Genomic DNA, 16,326 nt, shown 5'->3' on the forward strand with positions numbered 1-16,326 from the left:
AGAAAGGCAGCAGCATTTTAACCACTATAATTCACTTTGAAAGGCAATAGAAGAGTGGTGCTTATATTTTTATTATCATCTTTCCTCATTTATGCCCTTGGTTTGGCTGTTTATCCTTATTTTGCATTTAAAATTTAAGATTTGTACCACTTGTTACTTTATTCAATAAAATTGGAATTCCTTTGTATGGAGTGTGATTTTTAACTTGAATGTTACAGGTTGCAGCAGGGCAGATCATTGGAACAGTTATTAAGTCTGCATGTATTAATCATGTTCACCTTGCTATGAAGAAGAATGGTGCTGCAGACTATGTTGATCCCACAAAGTTTCTGGAATCAATATTCCCTACTATGCCTGTCTGGGTTCAACAGTGTGATGATTATAAATTGGTTTGGAAGGTACATGTACATGTATTCATTCATGCTGTGTTTATTGTTTTTGTATAGTGTTTGAAAGTATACATGTATGTTTATGTTGCTTGTAAGTAAATGTTTTGGGCAATACAGTATGTAAAGTATTGACTATCAAGCTTACACGTATTATGAATTGCAAGTGAATGCAATAAAATTTTTAATTGTTTTTGTAGTTTGAAACAATAGCTGCTGGTGTCATTGTTGGATTAGGGGGACAAGCCCCATCAAATAACACTCCTACTCTCAACAACACAAACCTGGCCATTCCTCCATCTAATCCTCCACAAAGCGCTGATCCTGATGACACAATAGGCATCAAATGTAAATATTATTTATATATCCATGTAAAAGGTCATTGGATTGAGAGAATTCAAAGAAATCTCTAGCTGCGTGTGTATTTTGTATTTTTCAGGATGACTTGTATTTTTCTTTTAAATACATGTACTTGCAGTATTAACTTTTTTATTGATGCATGTTTGATCCAACTTTTGATACCTTCCATACTGAGTCTGTTTTTGTCATTTAGAAAAGTTGAATTTTTTTATCCTCTGAAGTTAGAGAGAATTCACAGAGAATTTAAATTCTTTTCATTGATATTTTTATACTGTTTTAATTATACTTACGTTATACCAATAGCACATGTAGTATTTGTGTTATACCATAAGTACATGACTGTTATATTTCTTTTAATGAAAGAATTCACTTTTTGATCTATTCCTGAAACATATTTTTTCATCGCATTAGAATTTTTGTGTTACTTATGATTTTACTGTATACACTGTATATAGCTGATCCAGACAGTGCCTATAATAAAGTGAAGAGTAATCAAGCAGCGGCAGATCAAGGTATGGATGAACCAGAGGATGACCAGTGTGCTGCTATAATTGGAACCACAGCTCTCACAACCACTACCACCACAACCACCACCACCACTACTACCACTCCAGCGCCTGGGGCAAAGGGCTTCGTAAAAGGTCAGTAGGAAAGAAAATACACCAATTAGACAGCAAAATCATTCCAGAATACACATTACAGATGTAATTTATTTAAGGAATAAATTTAATAGGCACTTAAGTTGTACTGTTTAACATGGGTTAGAGCAGTTTACACTTTAATAGATACTCAAGTTATACTGTATAGCCTGGCTTGGAGCAATTTACATTTTATAAACTGTAAAGCTGTTCCAACCCTGGTTATACAAGTATAGCTTGGGTAGCTATTAAATTCATTTCTTATAATTTATCTATAACTAGATTAAAAGAGAGACAATTTTCTTTAAAAAAAAAAAAATGCCAGTAGATTGTACAAAATTTAAATGCTGATGGATATGTTTTTGTTGTAAGTCATATTTTAACATTGGCAACACAGGTGATATGATATAAGCTATTTTTTCTAATATCCAATTATTACATTGAATTACATTGAATAACTGGTATAGATTACTACTTTGTCTCTTGTTAAAAGCCACAGTATCATTTGTTACAGGGATGTTCTCAAAGCTTCTGAAGACTGCAGATAAGTTTTTGCAGAAGCTGAATTTGAGACGCTTGAAGATGGGGACTATCATAGAATTTCTGGACAAATTTGGAATGATCCAGAGTAAACAAGCCATGGCCAAGGTCATCCTTACTATCAAAGTATGTAGCCAGCATTTTCTCTAATTTAAAATGTTGTGACGTGTGGCTGTTCTTTCGAGATGTTTTCTGTTTTAATAATGATAGTAATCTTGCTTTTATGTTTTAGGAAATAATTGATAACAAGCCTTGTTTGAAGCCAAGCGAGATGTCAGAGGACCAGTTGTCTTTAGAACTTAAAGAGAGAGGAAAGAATTCATCAGGATCCAGAGAGGAAATGGCCGAGAGGCTGCTTAAGCTTGATCAAGGTGAGAAGTTTGTTTTTCTAATTTTAATTACTTTGGACTCATTTTAATTAGTGGGGGTGAGTTTTCATGGGCAAGCAAAATTTCACTGGTTCATGGAAACATTATTTCATTGATAGCTTGTTTACATAAAAGATTCAATGGATTGATACTTTGACAAAATAATCATTCTTGCAGATGTAAGTTCATGAGTAAAGGAGACCCACGAAATCAACTAACATTGGCCCCCCACAATGATTCCACTGTACATTTCAATTATAATGTATCAATCATTTTCCGTTCTTGTATTATTTATTAGCAAAATGATGTGCATTTATATATACAAGTGTATAGTAGAGATATACTATAGAATGATAAAGAAAATGTCCTTTTTGTAATGTACATTCTCATTGTATTTACAGGATGCCCTCTGATTTCCTTCACCATGCCAAAGAATGTGTACTGCACATTTGATAGTTACTGTCTTGGAGTGGAGTGTTGTATCAATGTCAAACTAATGATGTTCTTGAAAGTTTTCAAAGCATGGGCCAGATTTGACCCGTGTACAAACCCTATGAAGTTCACTATGGCATTTGAAAATTATAAATATATAATTGATATAAATCTCAATTTGAATTTTGATGGTAAGTTTTAGCAGTACATTTTAATGAACAATTTGGGCTGAGTAAAAGATTTCATGATATTTGAAAACTTAACACATTGTTAGGGCTTTCCACCTTTCTGTGGAAAGTCCTATTGAAATTGTTCTGTTTATTATTATTATTATTTTTCCGCCGTGTGTTTTTGAGTTTCAAGATCTATCGAAAAGATTCATGGTCCATAAGAATGTACTTCATAAAAGATTTTTGCAGTTGACCCTGCGTATATGAACTTTGACCCCTCAAAGAGTTATGAACCCTTTCGCAATAAAAGCTTGTTATGGCTACTCCTCCGAAACCGTAAACCCTAGAAGTAAGAAATCTTCACCGATGTCTTCGACTACTTGAGAAGACTTTTTGATCTTGCATTGCGAAATGATAGATCGAGCACTTTGATGAGTTATTGCCCCCTGAATGTTTTTGTTCTTTACATATAATGAAAAATATTAAAACGATTAATTGTAGAGACACGAAACCAACTGCATTGGATTTTTCATCATTTGACCTTCAAAATTTGTTCAAGGTCAAAGGTCAAGGTCACTCTGAATATGAGAATTATAACTCTTTTTATATCTCTTTTGTCTTACAACATATATTACATAACATCAAATATATCAAATGTCCTTATAAAACTGTTATCAAATTTCTCTTTTTGACCCGTAGAGTCTGACGCGTTAAAAAGTTCTTGCCCCTTGTGCAAAAAACCTTGTTATCGCTACTCCTCTGAAACCACAAACCGTAGAGATACAGAACCTTCACCAATGCTTTCCACTAATCGAGAGGGCTTTTCAATCTATCGTTGCGAAAGGATTCATCGAAGCCTTGTACGACTTATTGCCCCTGAAGTTTTTTTGCTGTTTACGTTAACTTGAAAAAAATTTTAACACATAGACGTAGAGACATGGGAACAACTGAAATGGATTCTTGCATTTTTGTTCTTCATATTTAGGTCAAGGTCAAAGGTCAAGGTCATCCAATATATGAGAAATACAGAATATATTAAAGGGGGGGGGGGTTAAACCAATATTATTGTATGAAATAAACTATTCCACGCTTTAATAATCTTGTTTTCTTCTTAAAATGCATGTAGAACATTTTATTTATCATAGCTGCATTTAATATAACCCACATGGAAGCTTGTTTCATTCAGGAATCTTCATACTGAACCTGCAACAATCTTAGGATCCACAGTCAGGTCGCTTTGAGTCCAATCCATGTTTTCGAATATGACGACCTACATACCATAAAATATTAGCCTCGAGTCCGATTTATATCATCGGCACTTTTCTAAGTAGTTTAACTAAATCAGAACATTTAACACCTCAAATTAAACCTTCGTAAGCATAATGCACAAAAATAGAATTACGACATGCACAGTAAAACACATGTCATGCATTGTACTTCCATGGTAACTATGTAAACAAATGCCATCAACACGGAAGCAAAAAAGAAAAAAAGAAGAGAGAGAGAGAGAGAAAGGGAGAGAGAAGGGGAAAGAGAGAAAAATTGGCCCCTAAATCGCAAAAAAAAAAAAAAAAAAAAAAAAAAAAAAAAAAAAAAACCCATCTTTTTTTAGAGCTGCGCGAAGACCTTTTGAACTCTACAGAGAAACGAGCCCGACAATAAATCTATAGCAAAAGACGAATTTTTGAGTTTTATTTATTTTCTTGTATTTTTCTCCTTCTTCTTCTTTCTTTGTTTCTTTTGTTCTTTTGAAAGCCAAATGATATGGAAACATGTTTCTCAAAACTATTCAATTCCGATAACTACGTTGTACAACAATTTTTTATTCTTAAATAGGTAGTTTACTGCATACATCTTCATTGGAATTCGTGGCGTAGTGGTTAGCGCGCCTGCCTCTCAAGCTAAGGGTTATGAGTTCGATCCCTGCTGGAAGAACTTTTTTTTTTTTTTTTTTTTTTTTTTTTGTTGCATTTTTCTTCTTTTTTTACAGCCCAAATTACATGGAAACACTTAAAAAGGTGGAAAGACCTCTAATTGTTCTGTGAACAATTAGTCTACTAGTTATTTTATGTTTTGTTTTTTCATAGGATTTGAAGGTGAATTAAGAACAGGAATCAAATTAGACATCTTGGGAGGCATTGAACTTCTCATTAAGTAAGCATTTCTTTAATTAATATGATAAGAAAATGAGTCTGAAGCTTAATTATTGTATAGCCGGTTTCTTTAGTGGATGTAAAATTTGGTGTTTTGCTTGCTCAAAGGTATGCCAATAATTTTGGCGGACACAGAGTTCCATGACCTTGCGAAAGAGAGGAAATTCATCTTCTGATGGGTTTCAGTACTTTTTAATAAACGTTTGAATACCTACATGTATTTATGGTAGAGTCTGAGTAAAATATCAATACCACAGAAAGATAAAATGTTTAACAACAGACTGATCAAAGTGATTTTAGTTATTTTTCTTATATTTATTACCCTGTACTTACAGGCAAGGATGCAAATTTAGTGATGAAAAATTAAGTGGCCAAAGTTGACAAAACCACTAAAATAAGCCAAAATTACCACCCGCTAAAAAATCTCGCAATACAGTATGTTTTCTTTAATATTTACTATTCCTTTTTGCACAGATATAATATTTTCAAGGGAGAGAATGCAACATTAGCTACATTTGGAGCTGGATTCTGCAGCTTTGATGACTCTGAAAATTGTGTGATATATATAAATCTACTGGATAATGCAGTTCTTCCTATACCAACATGCTTACCAGATGGAACTTTTGTTTGGCCAAAGGGTAAGTATTTTAAAACATTGGCATAACATACATATACTCATGCATTTCATTTGTGATATCTTTGAAGATTTAAAAAGATTCTTTTAACAGCCAGTGATCAATGGAAAAGGAAAGAGTTGCACATACATGCCACATTTATTTTTTGTTTGAATTGATATTTTTATTACATTTTTCATACAAAGTGGACATGCCACATTTATTTTCTGTTTGAATTGATATTTTTATTACATTTTTCATATAAAGTGGACTTCAAAAAGCTGTTTGACAAACAAGCATTCATGAATAAAATAAAAGAACAAGGAAAAGCACTGGTCAAGGCTGCAGCGTCAGAGCTTGCAGGAGAATTTCTCAGCACTCTGGGACTTCCAAAGGTTAGAAATCATCCCAAATGTTATGTTGTAATGTTATGAATAATTTGCACTGTGAAACGTCTTTAGAAATCCAGAAGGGGAAAAAAAATTTTATTGAGAAAATGAAATGCCACTTGATGTGGAAATATGATTTTCCAAGGTATCATTGAGAATTAATTGTAAAAAAAAAAAAAAAAGATAAATAAATAAAAGAGAGTTACATATTCAAGTTTGATTGTAGGATTTCCTGAAAGAGACTGGACCCTGTCCTAGACCAGAGAATATGACCTTGGGACAGGTCACAGAAATTCTGGAATCTAGAAATTTATCAACCAATGGAACAAGAGATGACCTTGATAAAAGGATCAGAGAAGATGACCTCAGTGAGTCACTTTTTCAATAGAACACTTTTGGTATCAATCATTCTGTTATTGTGTATTCCAATAATGTTATATTGAAAGTAAAGCCTTTGTTTGTTTTAACCCAAGATAAATAATTTTCAGAATATATGCATTTGATGAAAAAAAAGTCCTGCATGACATTGTTTTTCCTACTTGAAATATAGAATGCTCCCTCCTTGGGTTTAACATCACTCTACCAACAATCAAGAATGAAAAACTGTCCAAACATGTTTATTACTCCATTGAGAGTGATTGTATGAGACTGGACACTTGTGCCGATATTTCCCTCTCCTTGGCTGGACTCTCCTATACTAAAGCCATGAAGGCCTATGTCGACTTGGATCCCTGCAGCTTTGTTTTGAAAGTTGGATTTGAGAGCTTCCATTTGATGAAAGTGTTGCTGAATTATGACTGGGGTAAGAAATTGGTTTTGAAAGCACAAATTTAAATGCTGCATGCTCTAGACATAGGAGAGGGGAAATGAAAAGCATATAGAGGGGCTTAGAATGCTAGGCATTTTTTTAAAATATAAAGACTTATTCCCTACATTGATTTTTAGGAAAATATCTTAAATCTATTCATTAATGAAAGAGGTTTTGGTTTATTGCCATCTAAATGTAAAAAAAAAAAAAAAAAAAAAAAAAAAAAGGAAAGCGAACTTCACTTAGCAAATGTCTCGTCAAGTGTGAGATAACGAGGCTTGACTGTAATTAACAAAATGTTGCTGATTGATATTCCAATATGCACTTTTCTAAGCTTTCTCTCTAAGATTGATTTACATCTGATGTTAATTCAAAGAACATGATAATTGATATTCACTTGCTGCCAATAGTTAATTACAGTTTTTTATTTCTATTTAAGGCACTGAAAAGCTTGCAGAAATTTCCAAGAATGTCAAAATAAAGTAAGTTATAAGTCATAATGGGAAAAAAATGCTGAATGAAGGACCAGTAAAAAATTGTGGATAGCTTCAAAATATGTCTACTGTCAGTGATGATTTTCATAATTTCAATTTATTTTGAAAAGGTACAACCTCAATAGAAACATTGACAAGAAGATTTTTATTCTGGACTTTGGCCTGCAGATTTGTTTGTCGGATGGAGACTGTATTCTGGATGACTACCTGCTTAAACAGTTTGAATTCCCTATTCCTCTCTGTGGAGATTTTGTTCTGCCAGGTAAAGAATGTTAAATAAAATAATGTTAGCTAACAATAGCTAGCTACATGTGAATCTTTATTTTTGAGTCATAAGGTATCCTGTAATTGGATTCTCAACAATTCAACATATATAACAGTGTGTTTATGGTACTTGTATGTTTACTGTAAACATGGTTATATTGAAGTAAACATCTTAGCAATTTTTCACACCTAGGAATCTTGTATTCTAAGTAGAAACCCTAATAAATGCTTCTGTACACAATGTGGCTGGATTATCTCATGCATTTATTCCACAATAGACAACCAATAGGATAAGTTAGCTCCATTGCATCTGACAACTAAATACCTTGTATATAGAGTACCTAAATTGACTTGTCTTTTTAAGCAATAATTATATTCGCTATAAAAATTTTATAGCAAATACTTATGGTAGTTATGGGTGTATTTGGAATTGCAGCTTGCAGATAAACATGAAATTTCATTTATTGCAAAGAATAAAGTAAAGGTTTCTGTTGTTGTTTGGATGGAAGAATACTCAGTTTGGACTCAACATAATTTTTTGGGATGCATCAAATTTTACATTTTTTAACTCAACTTTTCAAAAAAAACCCCTCAAGTCCAGGGACTGGAGATAATCTTAGTGAGAACCCTGAGTCATATTTGTTAATTTTTAAAAGTGTCCACGTTAGTAGTATTAAGAATAGTGCAATCAGGGTCCATATATTCCTTCATTTCTTTTCAATTGTCTGTGTTCAAAACATTGGTAATTTTTGTTTCAGGAGGTGGTTCGATTAAAGGCATGCTAGCAGAAATTGGGGGCAAAATGACCGAGGAGGCATTTGAATTAATTCTGAGGAAATTTGAGTTAGATGTACGTTTTTTCATTAAATTTGACACAAAGATTGACTTCAACTTTGATTTTTTTTTTCAAAAATCTGAAATGATTTTATGCATGTATACATGTTGAATTCTATCATAATTTCAGAAAGTAATTGTATCAGGGCCATGTTCAGTTCCAGAAACTCCACCAAGTAAGAGATTTTTATGTTAATTGAACATGAATTTTAATTCTGAAAATCATTGAAGGTGGTGGAATTACATATTTGTAAAATTTATTAATTCGAGTGATTTTCCATCTTTCACAGCTTGTCCTTCCACATTTGATGTGAGAAAGTATATGCCAACAGGAATCAAGCATATGGTGACCTGCGAATTGCCTCCAAACTGTTGGGGAATTGACTGCTGTTTAGATCTAACTTTCACAATTCCATTGGGGGATATCAAAATAACCAAAAATATTCCTTTCTGGTTTAAACTGGACCCTTGCGATTTTTTCATTGATATTGGATTTGGGACTATCACTCTCTTAAGAACCAAATTCCTAACATATGAGTATGGTAAGCATCCAGCACAAATCACTGGATTTTATGTAGACTATTAACATTAAAAGTTAGAAACACATAGAGCTGGAATCATTGATACACTTTATTGTTGCATTGCTTTGAATTACAGGAACATCTAAGACACTGACGCTTGGAACTGGAAACCCAGCTCCGGTTAAGGTCACGTAAGTGAGAGAAAGTCTATGATTTCAATTGGTGCCAATTTGCAATGTTTCTTTTCTTTTTTGAAAATTTGAATTGCAATTCTTCTTTGTATGTACATATATTTGTGTACGTAGCTGTTGTTCTTTTGTGCAAATTGCAGGTATTATAATTCAGTTTTAAGTATGTGATGAATGTTATTCATGATCAGAGAATGTGTCTTCATTTTAGAATGAGATTATATAATGGAAAAAATTTAAGGATTAGAATTATAAAATTCTTTCTCAGAACATTGTAATGTCTGGTAATAATATTCTTACAAAAAACCATTCTCTTTTGATTTAGTAAAAAAGGGATATGAGTTAAAAAAAAATAACGTATAGTAATAACAAGTGTTTTCTAGACTTCTAATGAAGGGGCTCTTTAGATTCATGCACCTTTATGTTTCTTACAGAATAAGTTAAAAGGGTTAGGAAAGATTAGGATTGCCAAGAGTTTTTAGGATGCAATGTTTAAGGTATATCACTCGTCAGCTTTTTAGAAAAGTTCAGAGAGAACCTTAAACTTCAAAACTATTTATTACAGTTCAATTTTTATAACATATTTAAATTAAACAATGCAAATTATTCAACATTCAATTAAAAAAATGCTCTGACACAAATTCATAAAGATACAAAATTTATGAGGGACTATTTCTTGTGGTGGAAGGATATTTAGAAGAAAATTATTCAAATCTACACATTTGTTCAATTTAATGTCTTGGAACTTAAGCCCCATGTTTTTTTACCTAGAGAATATTTTCCGTAATGATATGCTAGGAATATTAAATATAGGTCTCAATTTTTATTTTCGGAACAAATTTTACATATTCATTCAATAGACTTTGCCAAGAAATGAAGATATATTAAAGAAGTCAAATTGAATATAAAATTTACACCGTTTTTAGCTCACCTGAGCCGAAGGCTCAAGTGAGCTTTTCTGATCACATTTTGTCTGTAGTCCGTCTGTCCGTCTGTCTGTCCGTCTGTCCGTCTGTAAACTTTTCACATTTTCGACTTCTTCTCAAGAACCACTGGGCCAATTTCAACCAAACTTGCCACAAAGTATCCCTGGGTAAAGGGGATTCAAGTTTGTTCAAATGAAGGGCCACGCCTTCTTCCAAGGGGAGATAATTAAGAATTCGTGAAAAATTAATGGCATCATTAAAAAATCTTCTTCTCAAGAACCACTGTGCTTGAAAACATGAAACTTATGTGGAAGCATCCTCAGGTAGTGTAGATTCAAGTTTGTTCAAATCATGACCCCCAGGGGTAGGGTGGGGCCGCAATGGGCGATCAAAGTTTTACATAGGAAATATACAGGAAAAATCTTTAAAAATCTTCTTCTCAAGAACAGCAAAACCATAATTGGTCATATTTATATGGTAGCATCCTCAGATAGTGTAGATTCAACTTTGTTCAAATCATGACCCCCGGGGGTCGGGTGGGGCCACAATGGGCGATCAAATTTTTATATAGGAATATATAGGAAAAATCTTCAAAAATCTTCTTCTCAAGAACAGCAAAGCCATGATTGGTCATATTTACTTGGAAGCATCCTCAGGTAGTGTAGATTCAAGTTTGTTCAAATCAAGACCCCCGGGGGTAGGGTGGGGTCACAATGGGCGATCAAAGTTTTACATAGGAACACATAGTAAAAATCTTCTTCTCAAGAACAGCAAAGCCATGATTGGTCATATTTATATGGTAGCATCCTCAGGTAGTGTAGATTCAAGTTTGTTCAACTCATGACCCCCGGGGGTCGGGTGGGACCACAATGGGCGATCAAAGTTTTACATAGGAATATATAGGAAAAATCTTTAAAAATCTTCTTCTCAAGAACAGCAAAGCCATGATTGGTCATATTTACATGGAAGTATCCTCAGATAGTGTACATTCAAATTTATTCAACTCATGACCCCCGGGGGTCGGGTGGGGCCACAATGGGCGATCAAAGTTTTACATAGGAACACATAGTAAAAATCTTCTTCTCAAGAACAGCAAAGCCATGATTGGTCATATTTATATGGTAGCATCCTCAGATAGTGTACATTCAAATTTTTTCAAATCATGCCCCCGGGGGTCGGGTGGGGCCACAATGGGCGATCAAAGTTTTATATAGGAACACATAGTAAAAATTCTAAAAAAAAAAACAATTTGTTAAGAATAGCAAAGTCATGATTGGTCATATTTATATGGTAGCATCCTCAGATAGTGTACATACAAATTTGTTCGAATCATGACCCCCGGGGGTTGGGTGGGGCCACAATGGGCAATCAAAGTTTTACATTGGAACACATAGTAAAAATCTTTAAAAAAAACTATTTGTTAAGAATAGCAAAGCCATGATTGGTCATATTTATATGGAAGCATTCTTAGATAGTGTACATTCAAGTTTGTTCAAACATGACCCCTGGGGGTCGGGTGGGGCCACAATGGGTGATCAAAGTTTTACATAGGAATACATAGGTTAAATCTTTAAAAATCTTCTACTCAAGAACAGCAAAGCCATGATTGGTCATATTTAAATGGAAGCATCCTCAGATAATGTAGATTCAAATTTGTTCAATTCATGACCCCCCCCCCCCCCCCCCCCCCCCAACCATTTTTATATTTAAACTTTTCAACCTTTGAAGATTGAAGTGATTTCTGCTTTTTCCTAGCCATAGTGCTCAGGTGAGCGATGTGGCCCCTGGGCCTCTTGTTTGCCTGAAAATTGCACATTTTGACCAATATCTCAAAATTTACATCACCGACCCCAACTTTTTCTTTCATTATTTTAAACAACACGATACTTCCAACCAAACACCACATAAGTCATTAAAAGTTTGATACAAGAAAATATTTTATTGCCTATTTAGATTTGTTATACCCCAAATATGATACCTTTTTTTGTGCAGAAAGGTCACACAATAATTATGTGCATTAATTTGCATGATTTGTTCAATGATGAATATTATTCAAACTAATGTACATAAAATAGTATTATATTTATTGCCATAATTACATCTGATGAAAAATAATAAAGATTAAAGTGATTAACCAAAGAGTTACAATTTAAGTGCAAAAAGGTCAACTCATTTGTGCCATAGCTCAGTAATATGTACACTGACCCCCCTATTTTCTTTGCGTTTTTTAGTCATACTATATATGAGTACTTACCTAAAATATACCTCTCAAAAAATCCTTGATATAACTAATTTCACGAGTTACATACCTTAAATTTTACAAGACAGCTTTAGTTTGCATTACTTTACAGAAATACTTTGTGACGTACCGGTACTTCATTTTTTCACAGGTATATGATTGATCAAATGCCAGAGAACAAAGGTTTTATAGTGGATGTAAAAGTTTCGATATGCTTCCCACTGGATGATCAGACCATCTGTATTCCAAACGATGAAGGACTTCATCTAATGCAGAATGAAGAGATTCCCGTTTGTGATCAAAGAGCTTTAGTTAACTTCAAAAGTATGTGGGTCCTGACAGTTTGAGTGAAAAACAAATCCCTTTGTATTTTGCTTAGAAACGTCCACTAGATATTTTTGTATTTACTGTGGAATCATTTAAATTCGTGGGGGTCAATGTTCGTGGGCAAGCAAAATTTTATTGGTTCGTGGGGATGTAATTTCGTGGGCAGCTCGTTTATTTGGTAGATTTAATTAATCAGTACGTTGACAAAAAAAAATGTTCGTGGGGATGTAAATTCATGGGTAAGGGTGACCCACGAAATCCACGAACATTGATCCCCCACAAACAATGATGATTCCACAGTATACATGTACTTATTTTATATTTCTTGTATAGATTTCTCGCTTACAAATTGGGTAAAGAACAACACGTTGAGAGCAGGACAACAGTTAGCAGAAGGGGCATTGACTTTGTTGTTGGAACAGCTGAATATTACCAACTTTTTTAAACGTCCTCGATGTGACCGCAATAGAAATCCTTACATTCCATCTGTACAGGGGATCCACAATAGTAAGGACTTAGCTTTCAGAGAAAGCTTTGAAATATGATTTTTATACACTTATTGCAAAATGTATAATTATTTGGTCCTGTGAGGCAGAAGTAAAGTGAATTATCTGATCAGAATAGTCATATATCTGTCTGTTGTTTGCAAAAATCTTTAACTTTGCCATTTTTAACCAACATCTGCTCATAGCATCCTTATAGAGAAGGTTCAGATTCGTTCAATTAAGAGTTAGTAAAAAAAAACTTGTAAAAATCTTTCACACATTAAAATCTGTTGATATGTAAGTTGTGTAATGTGTATAGTTTACAATCAAACAAACGACTCATGGGCCAATAAAAGTCTCGAGATCTTGTATTGAGGTTTTGAGAATTATTAGTAAGAGGAGATTGGTGGGAAATGGCCAAGAGGTTTATTTTAACTCATTTTTTAAGATAAACTTCATACATATGCATGCATATTTGATCAGAATGAAATGTCAAGTACCTGATCTTTACTATTTTTAAATGTTTCTCCAAATTACCTTTTCAGAATGTCCACGAACCATTGGCTTTCTTCCCTCTAGGATTCCGGACCCTATGTCTTGTTACATCCCAGACTTCTGTACAGGGGTGGAGTGTTGTGCTGAGATACCACTTCTTGGACTAGGACTCCATGCTTATGTTTTCCTGGACCTGGATAAACTAGAATTGAGATATGGACTGGAAACAATGACAGGCACTTTAAAACTGTTCAATTATGAATGGGGAGATACCATTAAGATAGCTGTGGCTGAGGGTTTAATTTACTTCTCGTAAGTTTTAGCAATATTTTTTTAGTAATCTTATTTTTATATGCTTTAAGAGTTAAGTCGATGTTTCTATCAGAATTACTCCTATTGAATCATTGCTATATATGTCTTCCCTTTCTTTTTAATTGAAATGTAATAAGGGGTTTGGTTTTTATCATGTAAACCTTGTTGAAAGTTGATGCTCTGGTGTGCAGTCTTTGATTAAATTCAATGTAGTACTAGATGAGGATTTCAAACTTAATTGTTTAAATCCATTTCAATTTAATTTTTTTTTTTGTTTTGAGAAACTAATGTAATTTTTATTTTGTCCTGCTCTCTACAGGTTCAATGTCAAGCCGATCACAGATGAGCGAGTGTATGTATTTAATGCCCATGCTGAAGTCTGTCTAGAGCCAGATGACTGTTCTATAAACATCCCCATCATGAAGAACACCAAGCTGCCCACTCTTACATCAGTTGTCACAGGAAGCAACAAAAGTATTTCTATTTGTATAATGAACATAGTGCAAAGAAATATGCTATTCACTTTTTGATATCATACCTGTGTCGAAAGTTAAGAAAAATTATTCTAATTCACTAAGCTTTTCAGTTTTTTTCTTTCCTTGATTGATAGTTAATATAGTGTCAAAGCCTGACTGTGTGAGATATTGACACAGACTTACAAAAAACGAGTTCTTATTGATTGAAATAAAGGTGTTTGAAAATTTTATTCATCCTTAAGAAAAAGTTGATTATTTTCAGATTTTTCTTTGAGTAACATGCTGGCAGAAATGGGCAATGTTACTTTGGATGGCATGAAGGATAGTGCTAAAGCTGTGTTGCTGCAGCAGTTGGGAATTAGTGAATACATGCAGGACACCCCCTGTAGTATTACAGATAGTCTCTACACACCCAATGTCAATGGATGGAATAATGGTAAATATACAATGTAGCTAATGGCTGATATTTTAGCTTTGGACAAGGCTGAAAACTTTCATGTTTACACAATAATATGCTGAATATTTATCACAACAGAAATATCTTAGAGATTGTGTCAAATCCTGAAGAAAGAAGATAAGAATCTCACTGTAGCATATTTTATTAATTTTGAATAAAGAAGGTTGTTGTATATGCATATCTGTCTCTCCAGAGTGCCCCCTGACATGGGTGAAGCCACCAAACATCCCTTTTGATAATGTGAAGTGTTCTCTGACTGAAAACTGCACTCGTATTGACTGCTGTGTTAGTTTCAAGCCACTCAATATGCATGTCCATATATTCCTTCATTTTGACCGCTGTAACTACATTATATCTGGAGGAATTGAAAAGAAGACATTTTCTTATGGACTGCTGGATTTCACAAACTTTTGGGGTAAACAAATGCAATATAGGATTAATAATTTAGAATTACATGTACCAATGAACATGATATTGTATTTATTGATACAGTAATTTTTTATAGACATTAATTAGAATTTTAATTGGTGTTTTGTAGGAAAAGAAGTTTCCATCAGCATTGTTGACATTATTTACATAAAGTAAGTTCAAAAGACTTCTTTGGAAAATGGTTGATTCTTGTTTTTGTTTTGTTAAAAATGGATGACAGTTTCTAAATTCATGTATGTTCAACTCCTGTTAATGTATAGGTTTACGGCAAGTCAGCTTGAGGTGTCGAAGAAGTATGTGCTAGATTTGAGTGTAGCAATATGTCTAGAACCAGACTCCTGTGCTTTGGATGTCCCAATATTTGACCAAGTTCTTATTCCTATTCTCAACTGTGATCTTACCATGGACTTCAACTTGAAAGGTCAGTCACTTGAAATGTGTAATATTAAGGTAGTTATTGCATTGTTGTTATTTTAACTGTGTATTATTATACATGTATGTAATTTTTTTTTTTTTTTTTGAACCAAACTTGTGCGTTTTTCCAGGATTTTCCTTAAAGGAATACATGAAGAATGAACTTGGTATGACTGCTGATGGTAGTTTGTCCACGGCTTTGTCCAACTTTGTCTTTGAGAAACTTGGATTGAATTCATTTATGAAGGAGGTCCCTTGTGAAAGGTCGGAACCTCCATACAGCATCAACAAACTCAACTACACAGGATGGTCCTCTGGTAAATATTTGAACTGTTTTTGAAGTAATTTACTTGATGTAACAAATGAGCTTTAAAGTTTTTAAACCTTTAAATCTTTCTATTCTGTTAGCGTGAGGGGTGCATCATTAAATGAGAATTTAGCTGGCAGGAGTATAAAGAGCAATCACTTTACTTGTTCCTCCGTATTTTTATTCCCCCGGATTGAAAGATCCTGGGGGTATATTGTTTTTGTCCTGTCTGTCTGTTTATCTGTTTGTCTGTTTGTTTGTCTGTCTGTCTGTTGTCAACTTTAACCTTGCCCATAACTT

The 16,326-nt window shown here is 33.7% G+C and overlaps 1 protein-coding gene across 1 annotated transcript in view; it reads left to right on the top strand.

Moving 5' to 3' along the window:
• The window catches only part of LOC133172002 (uncharacterized), a 106,050-nt gene that overhangs the window by 15,310 nt on the left and 74,414 nt on the right, over positions 1-16,326 (top strand). The window contains exons 26-51 of the mRNA XM_061306800.1: positions 219-398; positions 587-734; positions 1,202-1,387; positions 1,899-2,050; positions 2,157-2,295; positions 2,694-2,915; positions 4,982-5,048; positions 5,522-5,685; positions 5,929-6,056; positions 6,277-6,418; positions 6,601-6,852; positions 7,298-7,340; positions 7,463-7,614; positions 8,375-8,466; positions 8,581-8,626; positions 8,741-8,992; positions 9,108-9,162; positions 12,476-12,648; positions 12,985-13,158; positions 13,682-13,943; positions 14,263-14,417; positions 14,682-14,855; positions 15,070-15,291; positions 15,415-15,457; positions 15,566-15,726; positions 15,851-16,036. Coding sequence (XP_061162784.1) covers positions 219-398; positions 587-734; positions 1,202-1,387; positions 1,899-2,050; positions 2,157-2,295; positions 2,694-2,915; positions 4,982-5,048; positions 5,522-5,685; positions 5,929-6,056; positions 6,277-6,418; positions 6,601-6,852; positions 7,298-7,340; positions 7,463-7,614; positions 8,375-8,466; positions 8,581-8,626; positions 8,741-8,992; positions 9,108-9,162; positions 12,476-12,648; positions 12,985-13,158; positions 13,682-13,943; positions 14,263-14,417; positions 14,682-14,855; positions 15,070-15,291; positions 15,415-15,457; positions 15,566-15,726; positions 15,851-16,036 — 3,970 coding nt within the window. The remainder of the gene's footprint in view (positions 1-218; positions 399-586; positions 735-1,201; positions 1,388-1,898; positions 2,051-2,156; positions 2,296-2,693; positions 2,916-4,981; positions 5,049-5,521; positions 5,686-5,928; positions 6,057-6,276; positions 6,419-6,600; positions 6,853-7,297; positions 7,341-7,462; positions 7,615-8,374; positions 8,467-8,580; positions 8,627-8,740; positions 8,993-9,107; positions 9,163-12,475; positions 12,649-12,984; positions 13,159-13,681; positions 13,944-14,262; positions 14,418-14,681; positions 14,856-15,069; positions 15,292-15,414; positions 15,458-15,565; positions 15,727-15,850; positions 16,037-16,326) is intronic.

The sequence above is a fragment of the Saccostrea echinata genome, unplaced genomic scaffold, assembly GCF_033153115.1.
Source record: "Saccostrea echinata isolate AGI-Se365-2 ecotype Australia unplaced genomic scaffold, CSIRO_AGI_Sech_v1 ptg000054l, whole genome shotgun sequence".
Taxonomy (NCBI): domain Eukaryota; kingdom Metazoa; phylum Mollusca; class Bivalvia; order Ostreida; family Ostreidae; genus Saccostrea; species Saccostrea echinata.